Below are 21,522 nucleotides of genomic sequence, written 5' to 3' on the forward strand. Positions count from 1 at the left end.
TGTTCCTTATCTTCCCCTTGCTTGTAACTTTGTTTTTACCTCCCCCGTTTAAACAAACCTATTGCCAATCAAGTTTATGGTCTCGGCTATTTTGTTTTCTATTACTTCACGACCATAGGTATGTTCATTTTAAATTAACAGAAATTGGTTCACTAGGTAATCACAATAATGACTAGTTTCACCCAGTCCAAAATGAAATATTATCATTGAAAAATTTATAATTTTCCTCAGATATTGGACTTGTAAATTTTTCATTCTGAGTTACCTTTGTGCTCATGTTGATTCAACAACTGTAATCACCCATTTAATAGTCATTGTATACCTAATGACAAAATTGAGCCGAAATTGCCAGCACTATGAAAGATATTTTTGAATAAACTGTCACAAGGAACAATGTGCTTCATTTATATAAATACTATACAAATTGACTGTTGACATTCAAAAAGTCCAACTCAACCTGAACTGCATTGTAACCACACTAGTGGCAGCAGTTTTTCTAGTATGGTTAACTTTGTGAAGGATTTTCAACTACTTTTGTATAAATAAAATGAAAACTCCAATAGCCGTAGTAAGTTACCACCCCTTGTCACTCAATGATGTTGTGATGGTTTGTGGGAAAAACTTTCCACAACTGTGACCAACCACAACCTCTCAACCCTTACAACCTTTTGTTGCACGTCCTTTATTCCTTCAGTTCCCTGAGGAAGGCTACAGGTACAATGTAGCCAAAATATGCATATCTGATGCACATTCTTGTCTTTCCCTGTTTTATACTAACTTTGCTCAATTTGAGTAATGTTCTCCCAGTATTGAGGCCCTTTCTGAATGCATGATTTTTTTCCCGAGTGCTTGTGTGTGTGTCAGGTCTGCATTCATTCCTGGCATGGATTTATTCCCATAAACAGTCACGAATAGTGTGTATCTGTTCATAAATCCAGGTGTCCTTAACAGCGTTCCTTTAACCCCGTCAATGATTTCAATTGGGTTTGAGTGTTTGTGTCCGTAGTTGGTCACTGGCAAGGAAGTAACATTCCTGCAAACTATTGCAGGAGGGTGTTCTGGTTTAGAGGCTGTGGTTGGTCACTCGCGGAATTTCTTTTCCCACAAACCATCACAACAAAAATTTTGTTTTCATTGCGCAACGAGTGGTGATACCTTACTACGACTACAGGAGTTTTTATTTTATAAATTTACTAGGCCATAGAGCTCAAGTTCTTATATTTTACTTTTGTATTAATTTTATAAAGGAGTTTATTGGCCATTTCTTAAAACTTTTGTCAACTGCAAGGCCCTTTCCCTCTCTTCCTACACAACCAATCATGGGCAAGCCCAAATTGACAGAATTGACCAATGGATGTCATTTGGTTGAGCAGTTTCAAGAGCAAGTTTTTTTGATTATTTTGAACGCTCATATAGGTGCTTATGGATGAGATTGGCTTGATATATCATACCAATCTTCTGGTTAGATACTGTAATTGGTTTGTAGATACTCAATGTAGCCTGCATGGCCCAAATGTTTGGGACATGACTGACCCAAAAAGAGGGGGGAGGATTCTAGGAGGAAATTTGATGACATAACGGCAATAGGAAGAAGTTTGGAGGGTGAAGGAATGAAGAAAATGTAGCATCAATAAAATTAGCAAATACCATTATGATTTCTAGGAATTCATAGTCATCTATAAACTACTGCTATGAAAAACCTTCCCATGAAATAAGTTTAGGGAGAAAACGTACGCAACCATAATTAAAGCCAACATATAGAATCATTTAAATGTTTTCATTCAACAAGAATATACTTCACACAAAACTGAACAATCATAATATTTACTGTGCAATATGTATACCCCTAGTTTTATTAATTCAATCTATCTCCATTTTAATTCTTTTGATAATTTTCTAGGGCCCTGAATATCTCAATACAGGTGTTAACAACAATTTTAGTTATAAAATTGAATGGACATGAAGACACCTCAATCAAAACAATAACTGATACATAACTCAGTTCTTCCAATGAGTGTTAATAATAGTGGTCCCATTTCATTGTCCTGGAAATGAACACAGGATATAACAACAAGAAATCATCATAAGTATAAAATTAGTTTTGATATACAGTGCAAAAAAAATATAATAGTATGCCCAATCAAATAAGTGTAACACAATCATAAAACTGGATACCCTTTTCCAAGGGACTGTCTCTTAACCAACTTCAAAAGGGATAGAAAATGTACTCCAGCAGCTGGAGCCACATGGAACATCAGTGGTAAGCCAGGCTGAGCTACCAAATCTTGAAGCTTACAAATGTTGGCACTGTAACTAGGTAACTGCTGGTCACTCAGTTCTCCACTGCATGAGCCACTCTTTTCAACAAGTGAAGGAAAGGATGATCGGGCAGAGGAAGATGAGGGCACGGGTGATGAAGAGCAGGGTGCCCGGTGAAGTGATGGTGATTGAGACCCTGAGGAATCCTGAGACACATTTTGAGCAGAACAAGCAGCAGAAGCTGGCTCTGGAGCTGGTGGAACAAATGTCCAATCATTAACAGTAGTTGAACCAACGGCTCCAGATATTTGCACAGGACATACAAGTAAGGATGATTCCCTCACATACTCAGCAATGCGTGATCGAGTGGAAACTGGTGGAATGTCAGTCTGAAAAAAAATTTAACCACATTATATGAATAGAGCAGGAAACATCCTCCACAAATGAAGAATGGTAATTAGGCCAGTATTTAATATGTTAACTCTGATAGTATTATAAACAAGATTTCCAATTTTTGGCATAATTTGAAACCTTTCAATATTCAAACATCATAGTTTATTAATACTATCACATCTATTTGGTTTATTTTGATGCTGGACTCTATGACTATGATAATTTTCAAGTTTATAGCATAGCTCCTACACTGGTAAGAGTTTAATTTATCTATCTCAGACCTACACCTCTTTAACACACTAACATAGAATATGAAGCATCCAAAGGAATTGTCCCCTCAATCCAATAGCAAAAAAAGTATTTTTTCCATGTTATGGTGAGAAACTAGGATTTTAATGAGTCACATAGATGATATTTTCATTGTTTAAGTACAAGCAAGTATTTTTTTCTGGATGATCACTGAAAATACAAACATATATATTAAATGGCAGAATTTGTAGCAATCAACAATACTACCTTGATCAAAAAGTTCCCGGAATAACCACCGTGTGGCGCTCCCATCGTTCCGATTTGAGTTCTGTTTTTTTTGTTAAATTGGTACATCTGTTGTTGATATTCCCCTTAAATCTTAGTGTCATAACTTGACATTTGCAAAAGTTACGTAGCCAAGAGTACATCTATCTCTGTGTGTGTTGGCGATTTTTTACAATTGCAGAAATGGATTTAAATTTGCAACAACGAACTTGTATTAAATTTTGCGTAAAAACCGGATTTAGTGGCGCACGGACGTTGGAAATGTTGGAAAAGTGTTTCGGCAACGATTCTCTAAAAAAAACGGTCGTTTACCAGTGGCACGAGCGGTTCAGAAGTGGTCGTGAGTCAATCGAAGATGATGAACGCAGTGGCAGACCATCGACATCGAAAGTCGGTGAAAAAATTGATAAAGTAAAAGAAATGTTGGTCAATAACCGCATATTAACCATCAGAGAAATAGCGGAGGACTTGAACATTGCCTATGGATCCGCCCAAGACATTGTGGTTAATGATTTGGGTTTCCGTCGTGTAGCAGCAAAGTTGGTGCCGAAAGACCTCAATTTCATGCAAAAAAGAGACCGTGTTGACGTCGCAAAAGACATGATTTGCGAGGCTGAATCCGATCCCACATTCATCAAAAGGATCATTACTGGAGACGAGACGTGGGTTTATGAGTACGACACGCAATCCAGACATCAGGCAAGTGAATGGCGTTCACCAAATGAGCCGAGACCAAAAAAACCACGTCGTTTTCAGTCAAAAAAGAAGGCAATGCTGACGGTTTTCATGGATTACAACGGTGTAGTGCATCATGAATTTTTGCCAGACAGTAAACAAAGAGTATTATTTGGGCGTTATGAGACGTTTGCGTGAAGCAATTCGCCGAAAGAGACCAGAAATGTGGGCAGAAAACTCGTGGATTTTGCACCATGATAACGCACCGTCGCACAGTGCTATCATTATTCGTAATTTTTTGACGAAAAATGCAACAAATACCATCCAACAGCCACCGAATTCACCTGATTTGGCTCCCTGTGACTTCTTTCTGTTCAATCGAGTTAAAAAACCATTACGGGGAACGCGTTTTAGCAGCCGAGAGGAAGTAATGGAAAAATCGCAGGAAGCACTGATGGACATACCGAAAACCGAATATAAAAAATGTTTCGAGGATTGGATCAAGCGCTGGCATAAGTGTGTTGCAGTCGATGGGGATTACTTTGAAGGGGACAATATAGATTTAGATGAATAAACTTGTATTTTTAATTTTCTGAATAAATTCCGGGAAATTTTTGATCAAGGTAGTATGTCTTTGTGTGGTACTCTGAGTGTGAATAATTTACACATGATTTTGTACCAAAGAAATTCAAATACATATCCAAATTGCCATAGGTTTATGCATTGAACGTTGAAGTACACAACAATGAAAATCAATCACATTAATGTTTAAATTTTAAAATATTCTTTGAGTGATGAAGTACATCTGAAGAATTTACCAATGCAGTGAAAGTAAGTACAGGCAATAAATTCATTAACTGCTAAGACACACAGTCATTGCTAAGCCATCTGAATCCCTCATAAAAGGGCATAAACATCAACATTTCTGCTAAATTTCAAGATGGACGCAAACTAAAAGTCATCAACTATGCAAATTTTTTAACCAACTATTCAATTCAGATTGAAAATGTCAATTTTTTAATTATAGTAGGTAACTACGGAGATAAGCCATAGGCAAAACTCTCAATACATATCAGCAAAATATAATCATTTAAGGATTTTACAGTTCTACCAAACAGTTCTAATTTGCATTATATTATGAGCTTACCCCTGTAATTGGTTCAATCATGTGAGTCAGTTGAAGCCTTAACAGAGTGGGATCTGATGATGAAGGCTCCAGTCCACTAACTTCTCTGAGAGATATCCAAAAGAAATCATTTGTTTTTTCTGATGGGTTAGTGTCCACAGTTTCCTTTTTTTCATCCAATTTCACAATTAGAAGCCCCTAGGATATAATTTTGTGATAAATATTTTTTTTACTCTCTAAGCACTAACTTGAGGATAGAAAGTTATTAAATAAAAAATATATCTTTTGAAGACATTAATTTGTATTAATAGAGGAACATGAATTCAAATGGTGATAAACTAATAAGTATGATATTACATATATGAAATAGAAAGCCATTTTTTTCTTTTAGATTTCATATCCAAATCAGCACATTAACTTACAAATTTGATCAAAATTACATTCTTTTGAAGTAATTTTTCTTGTAAACAGTAACATAAATAGCATACCCTCAACTCTATTGATTTACTGCATTAAACCAACAGAAACTGTTTGATAATGAGATAAATGGCATTAATAAATAATTCATACCTCTCCTGTTAAAATTATTGTCACTGGGTTGTAAAGTCCTGCAGAACTAACAGACATTGCTTCCATTATCATGAAGCATTTAAATCCCTTAATGTCTGCATATGTCAGAGGAATCTCAGGAGCATTTGGAAACATTGTTGGAGGAAGAAAGGAACATGATTTCAAAGAAAGAGGTAAAATTTTCCAGATGTATTTCAGCTGAGAATCACTTGAATCACTGATAGTCTCAAGCAGAGGTGATTGTCTTGGCTGAAAAGTAAAAAGATGCAAATTATAAACATCAACTATTTATTGAAGGAGGAATTCTACAGAAGAATTACAATATTTGCCATGCATAGCTTGTACATATACATTTGCCATTTATTTCAATATATTCCTCATTAACTTATACAAACTCTCATCACTTTCTCAGTCTGATGACATTTTCTGCAAATATTTTGGACTATCTTTTGCTTATTGCTAATGGCAAAATCTCTGCTGGTAGATTGCTCAAAATAAGTATTGTCATAACCTGAAAAATAAAAAAATAATATACTCACCATTGGAAGACTTGCCCAGCCTGTACCATGGAGTAAGCCCTGTCCAGTTAAAGCAACTAGCTCAGCTGCTCCAGATAATGGTTTTGTAATTACACCAACTAAACCTTTTCCAACTCCAGACACTAAGCTCTGAGATCCTTCATTAACCATGGATTGCATTGGATGATAAACAATACCCCCAACAGCCCCTATAATATAAAGAGAAACAAAATAAGAATATTTCACAAAAATACCTTTTCATTTATAACAACTTGGTGCTGAAATGGCTTTAAGGTTAATCTTTATTAAAAGCGACACATTTCTTAATTTGTATTTCTCTGCTTTAGGGTTAATTTTCTTCCATGGTTTATTAAAAATCAGGAACATAACTACTTTTCTCAGAAAAATATCTTCAAGTGCCGTCATAAATATGTTCAAGCAAAATTATCTCCTTCCAGTAAATAAATATTTTAGGATCAACCATTTTAAAATCACAACAGATACTTATATAAAATAAATAAAACTGAACAAAATTTCAAAATGTACAATTAAATGCTCTACAACAACAAATGGCTACAATATACATAAAATTTTCTATTAAGAGAACTCTACTCATAGTATTATATTTGAAGATGCAGTGGATTGGAACCTGTTGTTCCAATTCTCCTTTTTTCCTCTCCATATCCATTTCTGTACTGCAGAAATGGATATGCCTGCGAAGAGAATATTTTAACAGGGAATGTTTCAACATGAATCCACAGTGAAGCAGATGTTGCAATTATATTTTATATGATTCTATTTTGATATTCACCATACACCTTTATATATTTAATAGTAAATACAATCAGAATATTTCTGTCAGTTCATCACTCATATTTGCATTTACTTACAGCCACAGCAGTATCATTACCATTAATCAAAGTTGAAAAATGGATGCTCGGTGCATCTCAAGTCATGTGGATTCAAGCTAATGGAGAGCAAGTGATAAAATTTAATCTAATTTCATCTTGTAATTCACTAACTTTTTGCCAACTAATGACCTCAGCTTATTACCTAATAGGCTAATGCCGAGTCCAGTTAGACCTCTGAGAAGGCCTTGGGCAACACCCTTTGGAGGTCTTCGGCGAACTTCTTCACTCCATCTTCTGTGCTCCTCATCCAATGTTAACTGGTCTAAATTACGAGCAACACTGGCAGCCAACATTGTAACAGAATTGACTGTACCTGAAGAAAATAACAGAAGTTAGTGAGGTGTCAAAATAATTCTGTTCATTCAAAGTGATAATCTTAAAGGGGTGAAACATGACCTTACAGTTGATATTTTTGTTGGAGATGAAATTCTTGCCTATAATATAACCGGCATAGATTGAGGTAATTACAAATGAGAATTCATAATTGTAGTTTCTTACACTGTCACACAATATGCCAATGCCGTTGTACTCATTATAATTCCCTCCTACATATCAACCAAGTTGAACTAATAAATATTTATAGACCACAACCATGTAAATTTTGATGTTGTGGAAAAGCAAATGCACTCACACAGCATGTCATCATTTTTGATTGACATGATTTTTATTGGAAGTCTAGGTTAGTGTTCCTTGGTAGCACGTAGTTTCTCAAGAGATACATATTTAAAATAAATTCTATTTTATGAGGTGAAATAACCTTCCAACATATCCTTTTGCTTGTATTGCAACATTTCAGTTCATATATCTAATAATTCAAAGTGAAAGCTGAAGATATTTAACAAAATTATATATAAATCCATACATACTACAAATACACATAACCAGGCAATTTTCTGTATGATAACAAAGCTGATATTAAAATTTTTCACCCTTCAAGGGATCTTGATGTAGTTTTCAAAATGTGCTTTCTTAATTTCAACTGATAATAGGAGATGCAACGAGTTACAGTATTCATTGCCTAAATTTAAAGTACTTTCAGGCAATAGTTTTGGGTAAACAATTGATACATTCTGATTACACCAATGGGTTTCCCACATAATCTAAATCAGAAAAATAATTTATGGTATGGATGAAATGTTACCATAGTTACAATCTTGCTATTATTATCAACACTACTAAAAATAATTGATAATCAACCTGTTCCATACGAAAAATTAAAATCAATAACTTTTAACTCACCAGCAGTAATGTGCTTCATTAATGATGCAGAACCATGGATTACACCAAGTACAAAACCCCACGGGCCTTGAAGAATTCCTGCCAATGGTAGGTGAAGGAAATCACGAATACCTCGTCCAACAGTGCATGCTAAACCACCAGGGCTTCCAAGCAACTCCAGAGAACCTAGTACCCATCCTAAATAAAAAAGTTATTAATTAATGCATGAAATAAACTTAAATACACTACTATGCATCTGATAAGAACAAATGGTTGCCTTCAATAGAGAGGTATTACAAAAGGGTTTCATCCTGATATTTCCAAGTGTCATTGGTCCATTTAGCAATTCAATAATTGCCTGGGTAAGAGCAACTCTGCCCTTTTCAAAAGATTATGAACAATTTTTAGAGATTACTACACTCAAAAAAAGTTTTAATTAAGACAGCACAGGAAATCTGGTTCAAATGCTCCAATTGATTTTTCTTTGGGGAGGGTTTAAAAAGCAGCAGAAAGTACATAACTAATTTAATTAAAAAATAGAAAGATATTTCTCTCCTATCTAGTAATCTAAACTTAAATTGCCCAAGTCACAAAATTTTAGTTGTATTTTTTTCTTCCTGGATATTTCCCACACTTTAAATATAAGATTGAAATGTTATTAAAATTATGAAGCATCAGGGGACCCATAACCAAAATGGATAAAAAATAAATAAATGAATAAAAATATATATCAACCATAAACACAGTAATCAACCTGAAGGTCAGTTTGGTAGGTGATGGTAGAGCTCACCCAGTACTAAGCCCGACGGCGAGCGAAATTCACACATCAGGGTAGGGAGGCCAGTTCCTTTCACTGTGCCGGTTATGGTTTCCCAGGAAGATCTAATGCCCGAAAATCACATAGCTTGGGTGGAGCTGCAGGTGCTCAGAGAGCCTTGCCCGGGAATCGAACCATATATATATATAATACTAGCTGACCCGGCGAACTTTGTACCACCTAACAATCAATAAACACTTTAGTTACACCATTTATAAATCAAGAACAGCTTTACCGAATTTAATCATACATGACTTGTTACAATAGTATAAGGAAAAAAATTAAATAAAACTACAAAAATAATTATTACAATAGCTGGTCAGAAAGATGTTTTCTTTATTAAATCTATATATTCGGGTTTATTCTCTTGAGTCAAGCACCTTCTGATATACAACGTTTTTTGTTTTGTTATCAAGCGGAAGAACAAATTAAGCGGGTGGTTTACCAGCATGTGAATATGCCACAAATAATTGACCATAAGAAAATTAAGGGTTTGCTAGATTCAGACCACAAACACTCAACGATTGCCCTTGTTATTTGTTACTTGTCATCGCGATTGCAACACGAATTGGAAATTGAATTTGTTTAAACTCAAAGGGCTTATCAGTTGGGATCATGGGAATCCTCGGAATGAGAACTTCCTCATCTTTGAATTTTCCTGTGAGAATCACATTGATCATCAGTTTTTTTATCACCAAATGCATTCCATTGCATAGTTTTGGTTTGCTTAGGTTTCGAAGCATCTTGACCCCTGAGCAAACCTTCAGCTATAAATTGCGCGGTGGTAATTCAGGCATATTCAAGGAGTTTAAGAATTCAGATGGATAGTTGGTGACTTTGTCATCATTTGTCACACAGTCAATAGATTTGAACGAATGCAGAGTACCAACAATTTCATTCTGAATAATGGAGTTTAAGTCACCCACATCTTTGTTCTTAGCCACCAAAATTGCTCGCTCACTCATTTGTGATTTTTGTAGTTATCAATGATGTTTGGGACCACTTCGTTGATGAGCTCATCTTTTGATGAAACGAAATTGCTAAAATTCTGAGGAAATGAAATCAATCCGCTCGATTCATCAGCAGGAACATGTCCATTACTGGCAGTCAACAATTGCTCGGAGAAATCTTCAGCAGATGGATCGTTTAGCTATGCATCTCTCATGTTTGTTGTCAGTTGAAATTTCTTAACAAAGCGCCACAGATTTGATGATTTGAGGCAAGAGTTTATTTCATCGGCAGCAGTCGATCTTGGAACGACTGGCAGTGTTTGGTGGAAATCGCCAGACAGTAAAATTATTGCACCATCAAAGCATCTCGAGTCATTGCGCAGATCTTTCAATGTCTGGTGAAGTGCTTCCAATGCGCATTTAAGCGCCATCGTGCATTCGTCCCATATAATTTTCGATGCTACTAATATTTTAGCCATTGCGGACTGTTTCGAAATGTTACACATCACTTGTTCAGAATTTTGTAGGTTTAACAGCAACTTTAACACTGAATGAGCCATACGGAATCCTTCCAACAATGTGGCCGCTATGCCAGAAGAAGCAACTGCTACCGTAACGTCCGATCTTGCATGAACAGTGCTCAAAAGCAATGATATGAGGAATGTCTTCTCATTTCCACCACGGGCATCCAGGAAAAATAAGCCACCATTTCCATCATCAATTGCCTTCATTAATGTATCATATACTTCCTTGAGGGTTCAGCAAAGGTACATTTGCTTTAAGTGATTGGTCTAATTCATGTCGATCATAGTATTCACGTTCCTATTCTCGATTAAACACATCGTTCATTCCACGACCTGGCGCTGGCATTCCTAACTTCACTAATAAACTTCAGCTCATGAGGTAACATATGTCCTCAATCAACAGTAAAGCCTGGTCATGCAGCTCCTATTTACCTCAATATCGAGATTTCTTGAACTTGAACGAATTCGATGTAAAATGTCTTCTGACATGTTATCGTTGTATTTGTTCCACAGATCATGTGGATTGGATGGGAAGCATGTTGAAAGGATGATAGCAAATAATGAGCATATCTGACTTGGAGATGCTGAAATAGTTGCTTTGGCCATTGTCGTGTGCCAATAATTATCATTTTAAAGTAAATTGAGCTCTTGAGATGCAGCACGAATAGTTGGGCACAATTTGCCATTAACCCCTTCCAATTCAATTTATTTTCTGAACATCATGCCCCTATCCTCTATCTATTTTTCAGTGGTTCTTTTAAAATGGTATGGTCGGTAATGAAATGATATTTTGTAGTTGGTAATCAATATAGAATAGTGAAATAAAAAGTGATTACTATTTCATATCATAGGGTATCTAGTTAAATGATTTTTTTTATCAAGACATTTTTCTTATTAACTACAACTGTTGTAATAATAATATTAAATATTAATAAAAAAGAAAATTACATATATGTCATTGAAAAATCTACACATTAAGTTAAAAATAGGGAAATATTTATGTTCACAGTAAGACAAAATTATTATACAGTAGATTGGAATACATAATATCATACACATGCATATCATTAATAATCAGAGAGTGTATGATACTTCTCAAAACACTCTGGCATATGTAAAGGTACCTGGCAGTGCTTACACTGCCAAGTTGTCTCACTTCTGACATTATTTTTGAAGCATATATGACATCTTTTTGTTGGATGTTGTTTATTTGCTGTTGATGGGATATGCTCAGGAAAATGAGTCCAATTTTTAGCTTGCAATTGGACTGATATGTCACCATGTGAAGGTCGTCCACGAACATTGTAATTTGCCAGAGTGATCTTTGCCAATGACACCTCAGCAACATCCAAACGAAAACTAGTTAAACTTTCCTTCTTTTTTTGTTTACTTTTGATTATAATGCGTAAGAAATAAACAGTACAATATCAAACATTTTTTTATATCCTTTCATGAACTTTCTCATCAACGGGAAGCATGCCAGCTGCTGGTCTTGTTTGTCCATACCTCCCATTACTCAATTATAATCAATCACACAAGCTGGTTTAGAAACAATTTCTTTGCTACCATCTCTCCTTCTCTTCTTTTCAATGCTCTCATCGTCACTTTCACATGCACAATTTATAATTCTTTTATACAGTGAAGGGTAGTTTTCACTACACTATATAAATAACAAACGTGGAAAAAACCAAAATGACCACCCGTGACACACTCCGTCTAACCACATGAATTCAGTGCAGGAGGTTAACAGTTCGTAGTGCTTCACACGATGTTGGCCCTCGAACATTCACCAGTAACAGCATCCATCATTCTTCGGATGAACTGTATACATATGGCCAAGAGCATCAGTAGAACCCACATCCGGATGACCAGGAACTGCGCCGCCTTGCTTCCGACATTGAAATTTCTTCGATGAAGTGATATGATACAATATTTTATGATACCATTCTTTAATGGGTATTCTGCTATTCTGGGCTGAGACAAATCCATTAAACCAAATATCTTTAAAATCGATGTTACGATGCATTTTTTCTGATATGATATTACAATACGATATTTTAATGGTTATCCTGCTATTATTGACTGAGATGAATCCAAACAACCAAATATCATTAAAATCGACTATACGATACTTTTATGATATTTCAATGGCTATTCTGCTATTCTGGACTGAGTCGTATCGAAAAAACCAAACATCATTAAAATCAGTTTGGCCGTTCTCAAGTTAAAAATGGTGTAACTAATACGATTTACAACTTCATTTCATATACATATATAAATACATTATATATAATAAAAAGGGTCCATGGCTTAATCCATTCGACGGATGGTGTACTCACTGTAAGAGCCCTCCACTAAGCACCTCAAGTAGGGATCAGGAGAGAGACCACGAGAGGCTCTCTTTATCAGCAGAAATTAAGTTACAAATTGAAAAGCAGATATGCTCAACGGGCAGCCCAAGGGCTGGACTCAGCTCACTGCTCAACCATGACCAGCAAGCAGGCTGCACATAAGCTCTAATGGCAGAAAATTTGCATCTCTTTCAGAGTTTTTGTTGAGTTTGGCAACATTCATTACACCAGTTTGGACATTCTCAGGATAACTGAGGTGAAACTTCCCTTCCATAGGACAACATAGACCCACTGTAAGCCTAGATAGGCTTTAATGCACCCCCTCAATTGTCAGTTAACATTTACTCAAGATTACTCAGGTACAGCTCTACCCTCCCTCGGCCCAGCCATGTAGGTGACCTAATGAGTCTGGCCTTCAGTTGCAAACAAGTTGAGCACCCCTGCTTGAAAGTTAAGGTTTTTGAAATTAATCTGATCAAAGCTGCCACAGCTGAAGCAGTTTTATTAATACTTACCAGCACAAAGTAGTACACCAGATCGATAATGCATGGTAAGAGCTCGACCAAGTTCATAACTTGAGGTGAAGAGCTCAGTTCTCACAAAAGATGAGAACTGGAGAGGAGAGTGGTTGGCTGCTATGTAGACGCCTGCATATGTATGCAGGCTGACTAGAATTGAAGCAGGGCTCAATAATAGCTTCTTCAATCGAAGTGGTTTGGCTACTGCAAGAGATTCCAAGAAAGGTCCTTGTGGAAGGAATATGTGTCCTGGGGACCATGGCGAATGAGGAGGAAACTGATCAGCAGAAATATAATCCCTTGACTCTGAAAATAGTGGTGATGCATCTGCTTTATGAAGGCCAGGGTGGAATATTAGACTAGATGGAAGGAGACTTAAGCATACATCCATGAGGTAAAGATCAAATGTATCTTCCAGGTAAACCTTCAATGGCCTTGTGTTAACCTGTAAAAGAGAAAAAACATGGTAGGAAAAAAATATAAAACAAAACACCAACAAACAATTTATAATATCCAAACCCAACATATTCAATTATAGCCATTGTCTAGTCTTCTAGCTTTCTCAGCCCCCACCTATCTACCCTAGTCTTGCGTTAAGATCCTCTTTGCTTAAGGTGTTTCTGACATTGGAACATTTACAAATAATAGTGCATGTCTTACGTATTGGGTGTATAATGTGATTCAATACCACTCAATTACTTGATACATATGGATAATTAATGGTATCAAAAGTATCACTGCTAATCAAACGTAGACATTATCAATCAAGCCTAATGTCACTATATTGCTAATTTGATTTCTATGCACAATTTTTTTCCTCCCTCTACATTGCTTGCCTAGTATTCTCCCATTCATCAAAGTACTTCACATTCTATTGCCAATGAAAATGGCCCGCTTCAATGTTTCTTGCCTTGGGCCATATTTGGGTTAATTTATGTATCTGGCAAACATAAACCAGGGGATTTTATTGACATAAGATAATATATTAATAAAATCTTGCATCTGAGGAAGGCAACAGGAAACTACCTCAACCATTATTCCCAATATTTCAACGATGGACATTATAGTGAATATCAGTCCTAGCAGCCATGGGACTCGGCCCAATCGGCAGTGTGTTGTGCCCGGCAGCAGGAGAGGCAAGGCTTCCATGGCCGTCATGCCACGAAACCCTTGCAAAGTAAAACCAACAGCAGCAGGACAGAAGGTGCAGAAGGAGAAGACTGAATTAGAATAGGAACTTAGACTGTTAGGACAACGTTAAGGACAGGAAAATTAGAGAATATTAAGCGAGAGATGGAAAGGGGAAATAGAGATATTTTAGGTCTAAACGAGGTGAGATGGAAGGATAGTGGGGATTACTGGAGTGATAATTATAGAATAATATACAGCAGCGGAGACAAGAGCCAACGAGGGGTTGCCATAATATTAAATAAAGAGGTAGGTAGAAGTGTAGCCAACATAGAGCAAGCAATGGATAGAATATTACAATTAGAGATGAATAACAATCACAAGAGATGGCCAACGAGGTTAGACATAGAAAGAGAACATGACGCAGATGAAGATAGCTCAGGTCCAGGTATACTCGACGATGAGATAGAAAGGGCATTCAGGAAGATGAAATTAAATAAGGCCGTAAGGGTAGACAGCATTCCTAGGGAACAGCTGAAAAATTTAGGAAAATGTGGGAGGAAGAGTCTATATAGACTAATTCGTAGCATCTATGAGAAAGGAATCTGGCCGGCAGACTTTGTGGCATCAGTGTTAGTTCCTATTCCAAAAAAGGTAAAGGCTACATCATGTGAGGACTACAGGACAATAAGTTTAATTACCCAGGCAGCTAAAGTTGTTCTCAGGATCATCAACAAAAGGAAAGAGAGTAGGGCAAACGATTCCTTAGTGGATGATCAGTTTGGGTTTAGGAAGGGGAGAGGCACATGTGAAGCCATTGCAGTAATGAGATTATTAATCGAGAGGAATATAGAGTACAATCAGGACGTATTTGCTTGTTTCATAGATTTTGAAAAGGCATTTGATAGAGTGAATTGGAAAAAACTAATGAGTACATTGCAGAAAATAGGAATAGATTAGAGGGACAGGAGGCTAATCCACAACCTGTACATGTCTCAGACTGCTCAGGTGCGAGTGGGGAATGGGGAGTCCGGATGGGCAGTGTTAGGAAGAGGTGTAAGGCAGGGTTGCCCATTATCACCGTTGCTGTTCAAACTGCATGTGGAGGAAATGATTAAAGATGCATGGGAAGAACTGGAGGTAGGAATGAAAGTCAGAGGGGAATTTGTAAAATCAGTTAGGCTTGCTGATGACCAAGCTCTAGTCTGCCAGTCAGCCAATGGGTTGCAAGCATTGCTAGGTGAATTTGAAATTCAGTAAAATAGATATGGAATAAAAATTAGAATGAATAAAACAAAGGTTAGGTTTCCAGGAAGAGAAAGGCAAAGCTAAACATTAAAAGAGGCGGGTAAAAACTAGAGCAGGTGAAACAGTTTATGTATCTCAAAAGTGTTTTGGACCAAAATGGTAAAATAGTAGGACATATGGACAATAATTGCATTAGGGAAACACACTTTCACCAGGAGGAGAGTATTGATGATAGGGACGTTGAGATGCTAAGAAAAGGCTTTTTAAAACTTTGATACCAAGCACAGTTATGTACGGCATGGAAACATGGTCATTCAAGCAAGATTATATGCATAGATTGGAGGCTTTTAAAATGCGGGGATGGAGGAGATGAAGTGGACTGAAAGGAAAACAAATGAGTAAGGGCTAGGAATGGTGGGGATGTAGAGAAAATTGTTGGGAGAAATCATGAGGAGACAGAAAAAATGGATGAAAAGCATATTGATTGGCTGTGGGATGTTTAAGACTGTGATAAAAGGGAGAATGTTAGGCAAACATGGAAGGAATTATATGAAGTTGAAGAGGGGCCTATCATTGAGTTGGGTTGCATTTTGTTGAGAGACAAGAGAATTGTTTGGTAGCTTGAGTCCATCCAAAATCTACCTTAACCAGTAGATTACCTAAAATAATAGGTGTCTTGTATCATTTTTATGTGCATCGAAGCCAAAATACTCTCCTATCTGTCAAATTAATATTTGTCAACATATAAAGTCTTCAGAGGTAAAAAATGATACACAACAAGGGTAATTACAAGAGGTAAAGTGATGATGATAAAATATGTACTTCATAACACTTTTGATGGATTTTTTGATTTTTAAATAACCAGTTTTTACATATTTTTGGTCTCATTTGATCATTGAACATTTCAAGTTATTACACAGAATGAAGACAGAAATTTTCTGTTTAAACAGTAGTTCTTTTTGCATTAACACAAAATGACTGAAAATGTTATCATTATTATTTAACTTCAAAGTCAGCAAATTAAATCTTTTAACTGGCTTTGTATGAATATCAAAATTTAACTTCAAATTATTAAATTGCATATCCCCTTGATCCCTCCAAAACCTTAATTGGCACAATAAAAGTTAAATGGCTACAAATAATTTGAGTTGGATAAAACTTACCTCAACAGTTTTAAGCAAAGAAGTTGGATGAAGACTGTCCCCTAATTTCACACCAGCTATCACAGTAAACAATGCTTCTTTACGTACTTCTGCAACTAGAGACCGTGGATTTGAAAGCATAGCAAAAGAAGTAACATACTTCACAAGACAGGGAGCGTATGGTAGGCCATCACGAACAAGTATCACTGGGAAATCATAATTCACATTCTGTTGGTTATCTAGTTGACAATCTCCAACAGACATTATCACATTTAATAAAGTTGCTGATTCAATATCTGCAGGTTCCGAGGTAACAGCCACATCATACAGCGATAAAAGAATAACTTCTTTTCTTTCCCATGGTGGATGCAAGTCATCCATGAGAGAGACAAAAGCTCCACTCAAGAGACATGTAAAATTCATTTGCCAACTTTTCTTTTCAGTAGTAAGGGTGTGAGATCCAGATTTGTAGGAAGACAGAAGAAAGGAAAATGAATAAGGAATAAATGACAAACTTTGGCAATCATATGAGTCTGCATATATTGTGGTGGAACTTGTGGCCACAACTACATTGGATGTACTTGAAACCGCATCATTTGTAGATATTAATGATGCATTAGTTGCTGCTCCGGGCAGATAAGATACACTTTCCTCTGAATTTCCAAGCTTGGCAGATAAATAAGTAGAATTAGAAGGCTCAAGAGTAGCTCCTAAACGTTCCCTCACATCTTTTGCAAGGACAGATGCCCTTGGAGCAGGCTCTATTGTCAGCAGTGTGAGGCATGATGTGCCCCATTTACTAGATGTTTGACCTTGTCTTTCCTCCACGCGGATTCTTACATCTCGCCCAGGAAATAGACGAAGGAATTGGCCTTCAGGGTCAGAAAAATGCAGGTTATCTACTTGGATACATTCACTCCACATATCAATGGGGATGTCCTCATCCATGGGGAAATCACCTCCAGCAAGCATGAGTGGAGCCTGATCACCTGGTAAATATATATCTGGAAAATTTGATGAGCGACTAGGAAGACTATAAAAGGCTGAAGTTCCAGATTGAATCACTGTTAACCACTGAAGATGCTCTGCATCTGATGGCCCTATATTTGGATTATTTTTCTCAGCTTGACCAATTAAAACATCAAAACTGCACAAGTTACGAACCTCCATCTGAGGACAGGGATCATCATGGATGAGGAGAAAACTTTGACCTTCCTTTTCATGAACAGTCATTACAAAAGGACGATTTACTACTTGAAGTATATTCTCCATTGGATAACCAGCTCGACTTTTGATTAAAGTTGTTATTCTATCATCTTTTTCTTCCCCTGACGGCAATGGGAGAGTAAAACACATACGTCTAGGTTGGGAACTTTGTGATATCCCACCAAGGCCAGGATTCTCCGGAGACATACCAACTTTCAAGGGGCAACCAAAGATGAGATCCCCAGTTGGTCCATCCATCCCCAATTGTATATATGGCTCAAGTTTTTGCTCCCCTACAAGGCGGGAATAACCATCATACCTAGGTGAATTGCTGCTAGGTTGAATTAATGTCCACAAAATGATTGGCCACCCAAGAATGTGACCAATTTCCCCAACTTTACCGTCATGAGAAACTGAAAAGATACAATACAAAACATAGTAGTTGAACTCGAATATGGACAAAGAAAAAAACTAAATATTTTAGTTCATAGAATAACAATAAATATTAAATACATGTAAGAGTTAAAAATACTCTAGGAATATACCACTTTTTATCTGAATCCACCTACTTATCCTTCAACAACAACCCTGAAATGGAAAAACATATTTATCTTTTCCATTCTCCCTTATGAATTGCCATTTAATGCAAACAATATATGACTGTTATAACTCCTTAAGTCTGGAGCATATTTTCAGTGACAAATATATAAAGGCTTTTATTTGGGCAATTGGTGCCCTGATGTAAGATATGATAATAAATATGGTAAACACTACCAGCAATAACATCTATCTCCGTTGCTCCCTTATTGTATCGAGAGTGCCAGCACAGATCAACAGGAATCAAAGACAGTACTAGTGCCAGTAATGTCCAGTTGATCATCAGTCAGCACTTAGGGAGCAAAAATACCAGCACAAGAGACACAGCATTGAGGTAAGTACAGAATGTACAGTACAGTAAGTACAGTACAGTTGGGTCATATAAGCAATGGGCACAGGAAAATTGAATTGCAACATGCCATAAATGAATTAACTTAAAAAGTTACATTGTTGGCTAAGAAAATGAGACTTCATGAATACAACTTCACAATTTGGGTGACACTGGTGCCAATTAGGATAACGCTCTCCTTGCTGTATACAATAAAAATAGGACGCTCAAAAACAATAGCTCAAGGAAGACAGCAACTTCTGAAAATTGCCTAAAGTATTTCAGAGCTTCTAGTGAGTATTTCTTCAACAAATATGTTCCTTACGCAATTCCATTTTATCCAAACTTGTCCCCAGACACTCTCAGCTTTGTGGCCTTTATGATCTTTATTTTTCCTAGTTTTGTCATATGAAAATTCCTTCACCACAAAAAAAACCTTGATTTTAACACAATCAGCCAAAAGTTGACCAACTCAGGATAAAAGAAAATACTTTGTTCTATTGGATAATTTCACCAGCAAATTTTCACTTAAAGTATCCTGACATTGTCTAAAAGCATTTATTTAAAGTCACCACACATGTATTGCCAACACTGGCAAATTATATATAACTATTCCTTACATAACATTTTTCACCTCATTGTTCACGGATGGATGAAACATTAAATACACTCTCCCAGAATTTATTAGATGTTTTCTTCAATTTTGAGGGTAAGAAGCTCTGGGCAGGGAGAGAGGAAATGGAAACAAATAAATACATATAAGGAATAGGGGTAGAAAGATGGGTAGATATAAAAGAATATTACAGGTAAATTTCAGACAAACCACTTGGGATGAGAGTGATCACACCTTGAAATGCCAATAATATTTCAAGTAAATAACATAATTTTTAGATTAGATAGCACAATTTCTTTTACAAAACTAATATACTCTTATATCATCTAATTCCTCAGCTCAAATAGGATTCATTCTTTGCATTTCCCTACCACTTGGGTACATGGAATCACTAAATGATGCGGCAGTAATAAATATGTAGAATCTGGATTTAGCCTCAACTAATTTTTACCCACGGGAGGTTACAATTTAAAATAAGATGCAGTGATCATATTAAGGAACATTCAATACTGAATAAATATCTTACCATTATTTTCACCTTCCCCAGGGGGGATGTCCAATAGTAATGGCAAATGTGGGACCACCATCCTTTTCTTTTTATGCTCATCTGTTTGACTGTAGACAACACACAGAGATGATAAGCGTAACCTTTCTAGAGTGTGATTACATACAGTGTACATGGGCCGAACTGTCAATACTCTCACACCAAATGAGGTCATCAGAGATGTAATTACCAAAAAGCAAACCTGAAAAAAATGTCCAATACAAAATAATCTCTTCATAATTAAAAACTGCAATTTCATGCATTCCTGTATGATACACTAAATAGAATCTAAAAAATTATGATTCAAGTAATGAAACATTGCAGCAAATAGACTTCAAGAAGAAGGCAGTTCTAATTTTATGCTAATAAAGACAAGGAATTGGCAAAAATTATGATTTTACTAAACTAAAAAGTATATTCCAGTAAATTTACAAAAATTATGTATTTTTTTCATTAAATTATAATACCATGTAAAACTAATAGTATTACCATTACTACCATCAGAATTTGATCATAGCTAAGTACTGAGTCAGAATATCCAAAAATTATTCATTAACTCAATTATTTTCATCTTTCAGGATAGACAAAAGATTAAACTGACATTGCTGTTATCTGTGCAAATTGCAGGATTTTACCACTACTGTTAAGAAAAATGAAGTACAGTGAAATCCTTGGGGAATTATCAAACAATACCTAGCAGTTATTATAAAGATCCTTTGAAAAAGAATTTAAACATTGAATTTGTAAGTTCAAAGGAAAAAATAAATAGAAAATCTGATAAACTTCATTGCCAAATATTTATAATCTTAATTAATCAATGGCATTGGCACAAAAAATACGTGGCTGAGAACAGTTACAAGATTAAACTCTCAATAACACCGCGATTGAAAGTGTTTTTCAATTTAATTTCTAATAATTTGAAATAAACCTACATATTTTCCACAGAATATTCTGGTCCTGGCACTTCCTTCAAGTGGCACAACTCCAGAAATGTGAGGCTTATTACCAGCCCATTCATCTGTTGAAAGTTGCAAGGGTGGAGAGAAAAACATTTCTCCACTTCTGTCTTCCTCCCGTAGTTTCTCTTCCTCATCTGTTTCATCATCATGTTCCATTAAGCGTATACCCAGGTGAAATATCCCCTGTAAAATTTAAAAAGTACAGAAAATATAGTGATAGCATTTACATAAAAGTCTATTTTAACTATGGCCAAGCCAAATATACGACGTTAGTTCTCAATGTTCAAGAAATATCTACCACTGACATAGAAATTAATGAAAGAAGAAATACCCTTTGGTGCTTAGAAAAACAAACTCCACTAAGTGATTAGTGTGTTGTTCGAAAAGTTATGA

At 36.1% G+C, this 21,522-nt stretch overlaps 1 protein-coding gene across 1 annotated transcript in view; it reads right to left on the minus strand.

The window, feature by feature from the left end:
- Positions 1-1,788: 1,788 nt before the first annotated feature.
- LOC139691026 (intermembrane lipid transfer protein VPS13B-like) overlaps positions 1,789-21,522 on the minus strand; it is a 131,958-nt gene continuing 112,224 nt past the window's right edge. The window contains exons 46-55 of the mRNA XM_071588744.1: positions 21,103-21,312; positions 20,153-20,372; positions 16,904-18,501; positions 13,362-13,809; positions 8,226-8,402; positions 7,129-7,299; positions 6,097-6,284; positions 5,558-5,806; positions 5,009-5,185; positions 1,789-2,648 (exon numbers count right to left, since the gene is read on the minus strand). Of these exons, the coding sequence (XP_071444845.1) occupies positions 2,160-2,648; positions 5,009-5,185; positions 5,558-5,806; positions 6,097-6,284; positions 7,129-7,299; positions 8,226-8,402; positions 13,362-13,809; positions 16,904-18,501; positions 20,153-20,372; positions 21,103-21,312 (3,927 nt within the window). The 3' untranslated portion in view covers positions 1,789-2,159. The remainder of the gene's footprint in view (positions 2,649-5,008; positions 5,186-5,557; positions 5,807-6,096; positions 6,285-7,128; positions 7,300-8,225; positions 8,403-13,361; positions 13,810-16,903; positions 18,502-20,152; positions 20,373-21,102; positions 21,313-21,522) is intronic.

The sequence above is a fragment of the Hetaerina americana genome, unplaced genomic scaffold (assembly GCF_022747635.1).
Source record: "Hetaerina americana unplaced genomic scaffold, ioHetAmer1.1.p SCAF_3, whole genome shotgun sequence".
Classification (NCBI taxonomy): Eukaryota; Metazoa; Arthropoda; class Insecta; order Odonata; family Calopterygidae; genus Hetaerina; species Hetaerina americana.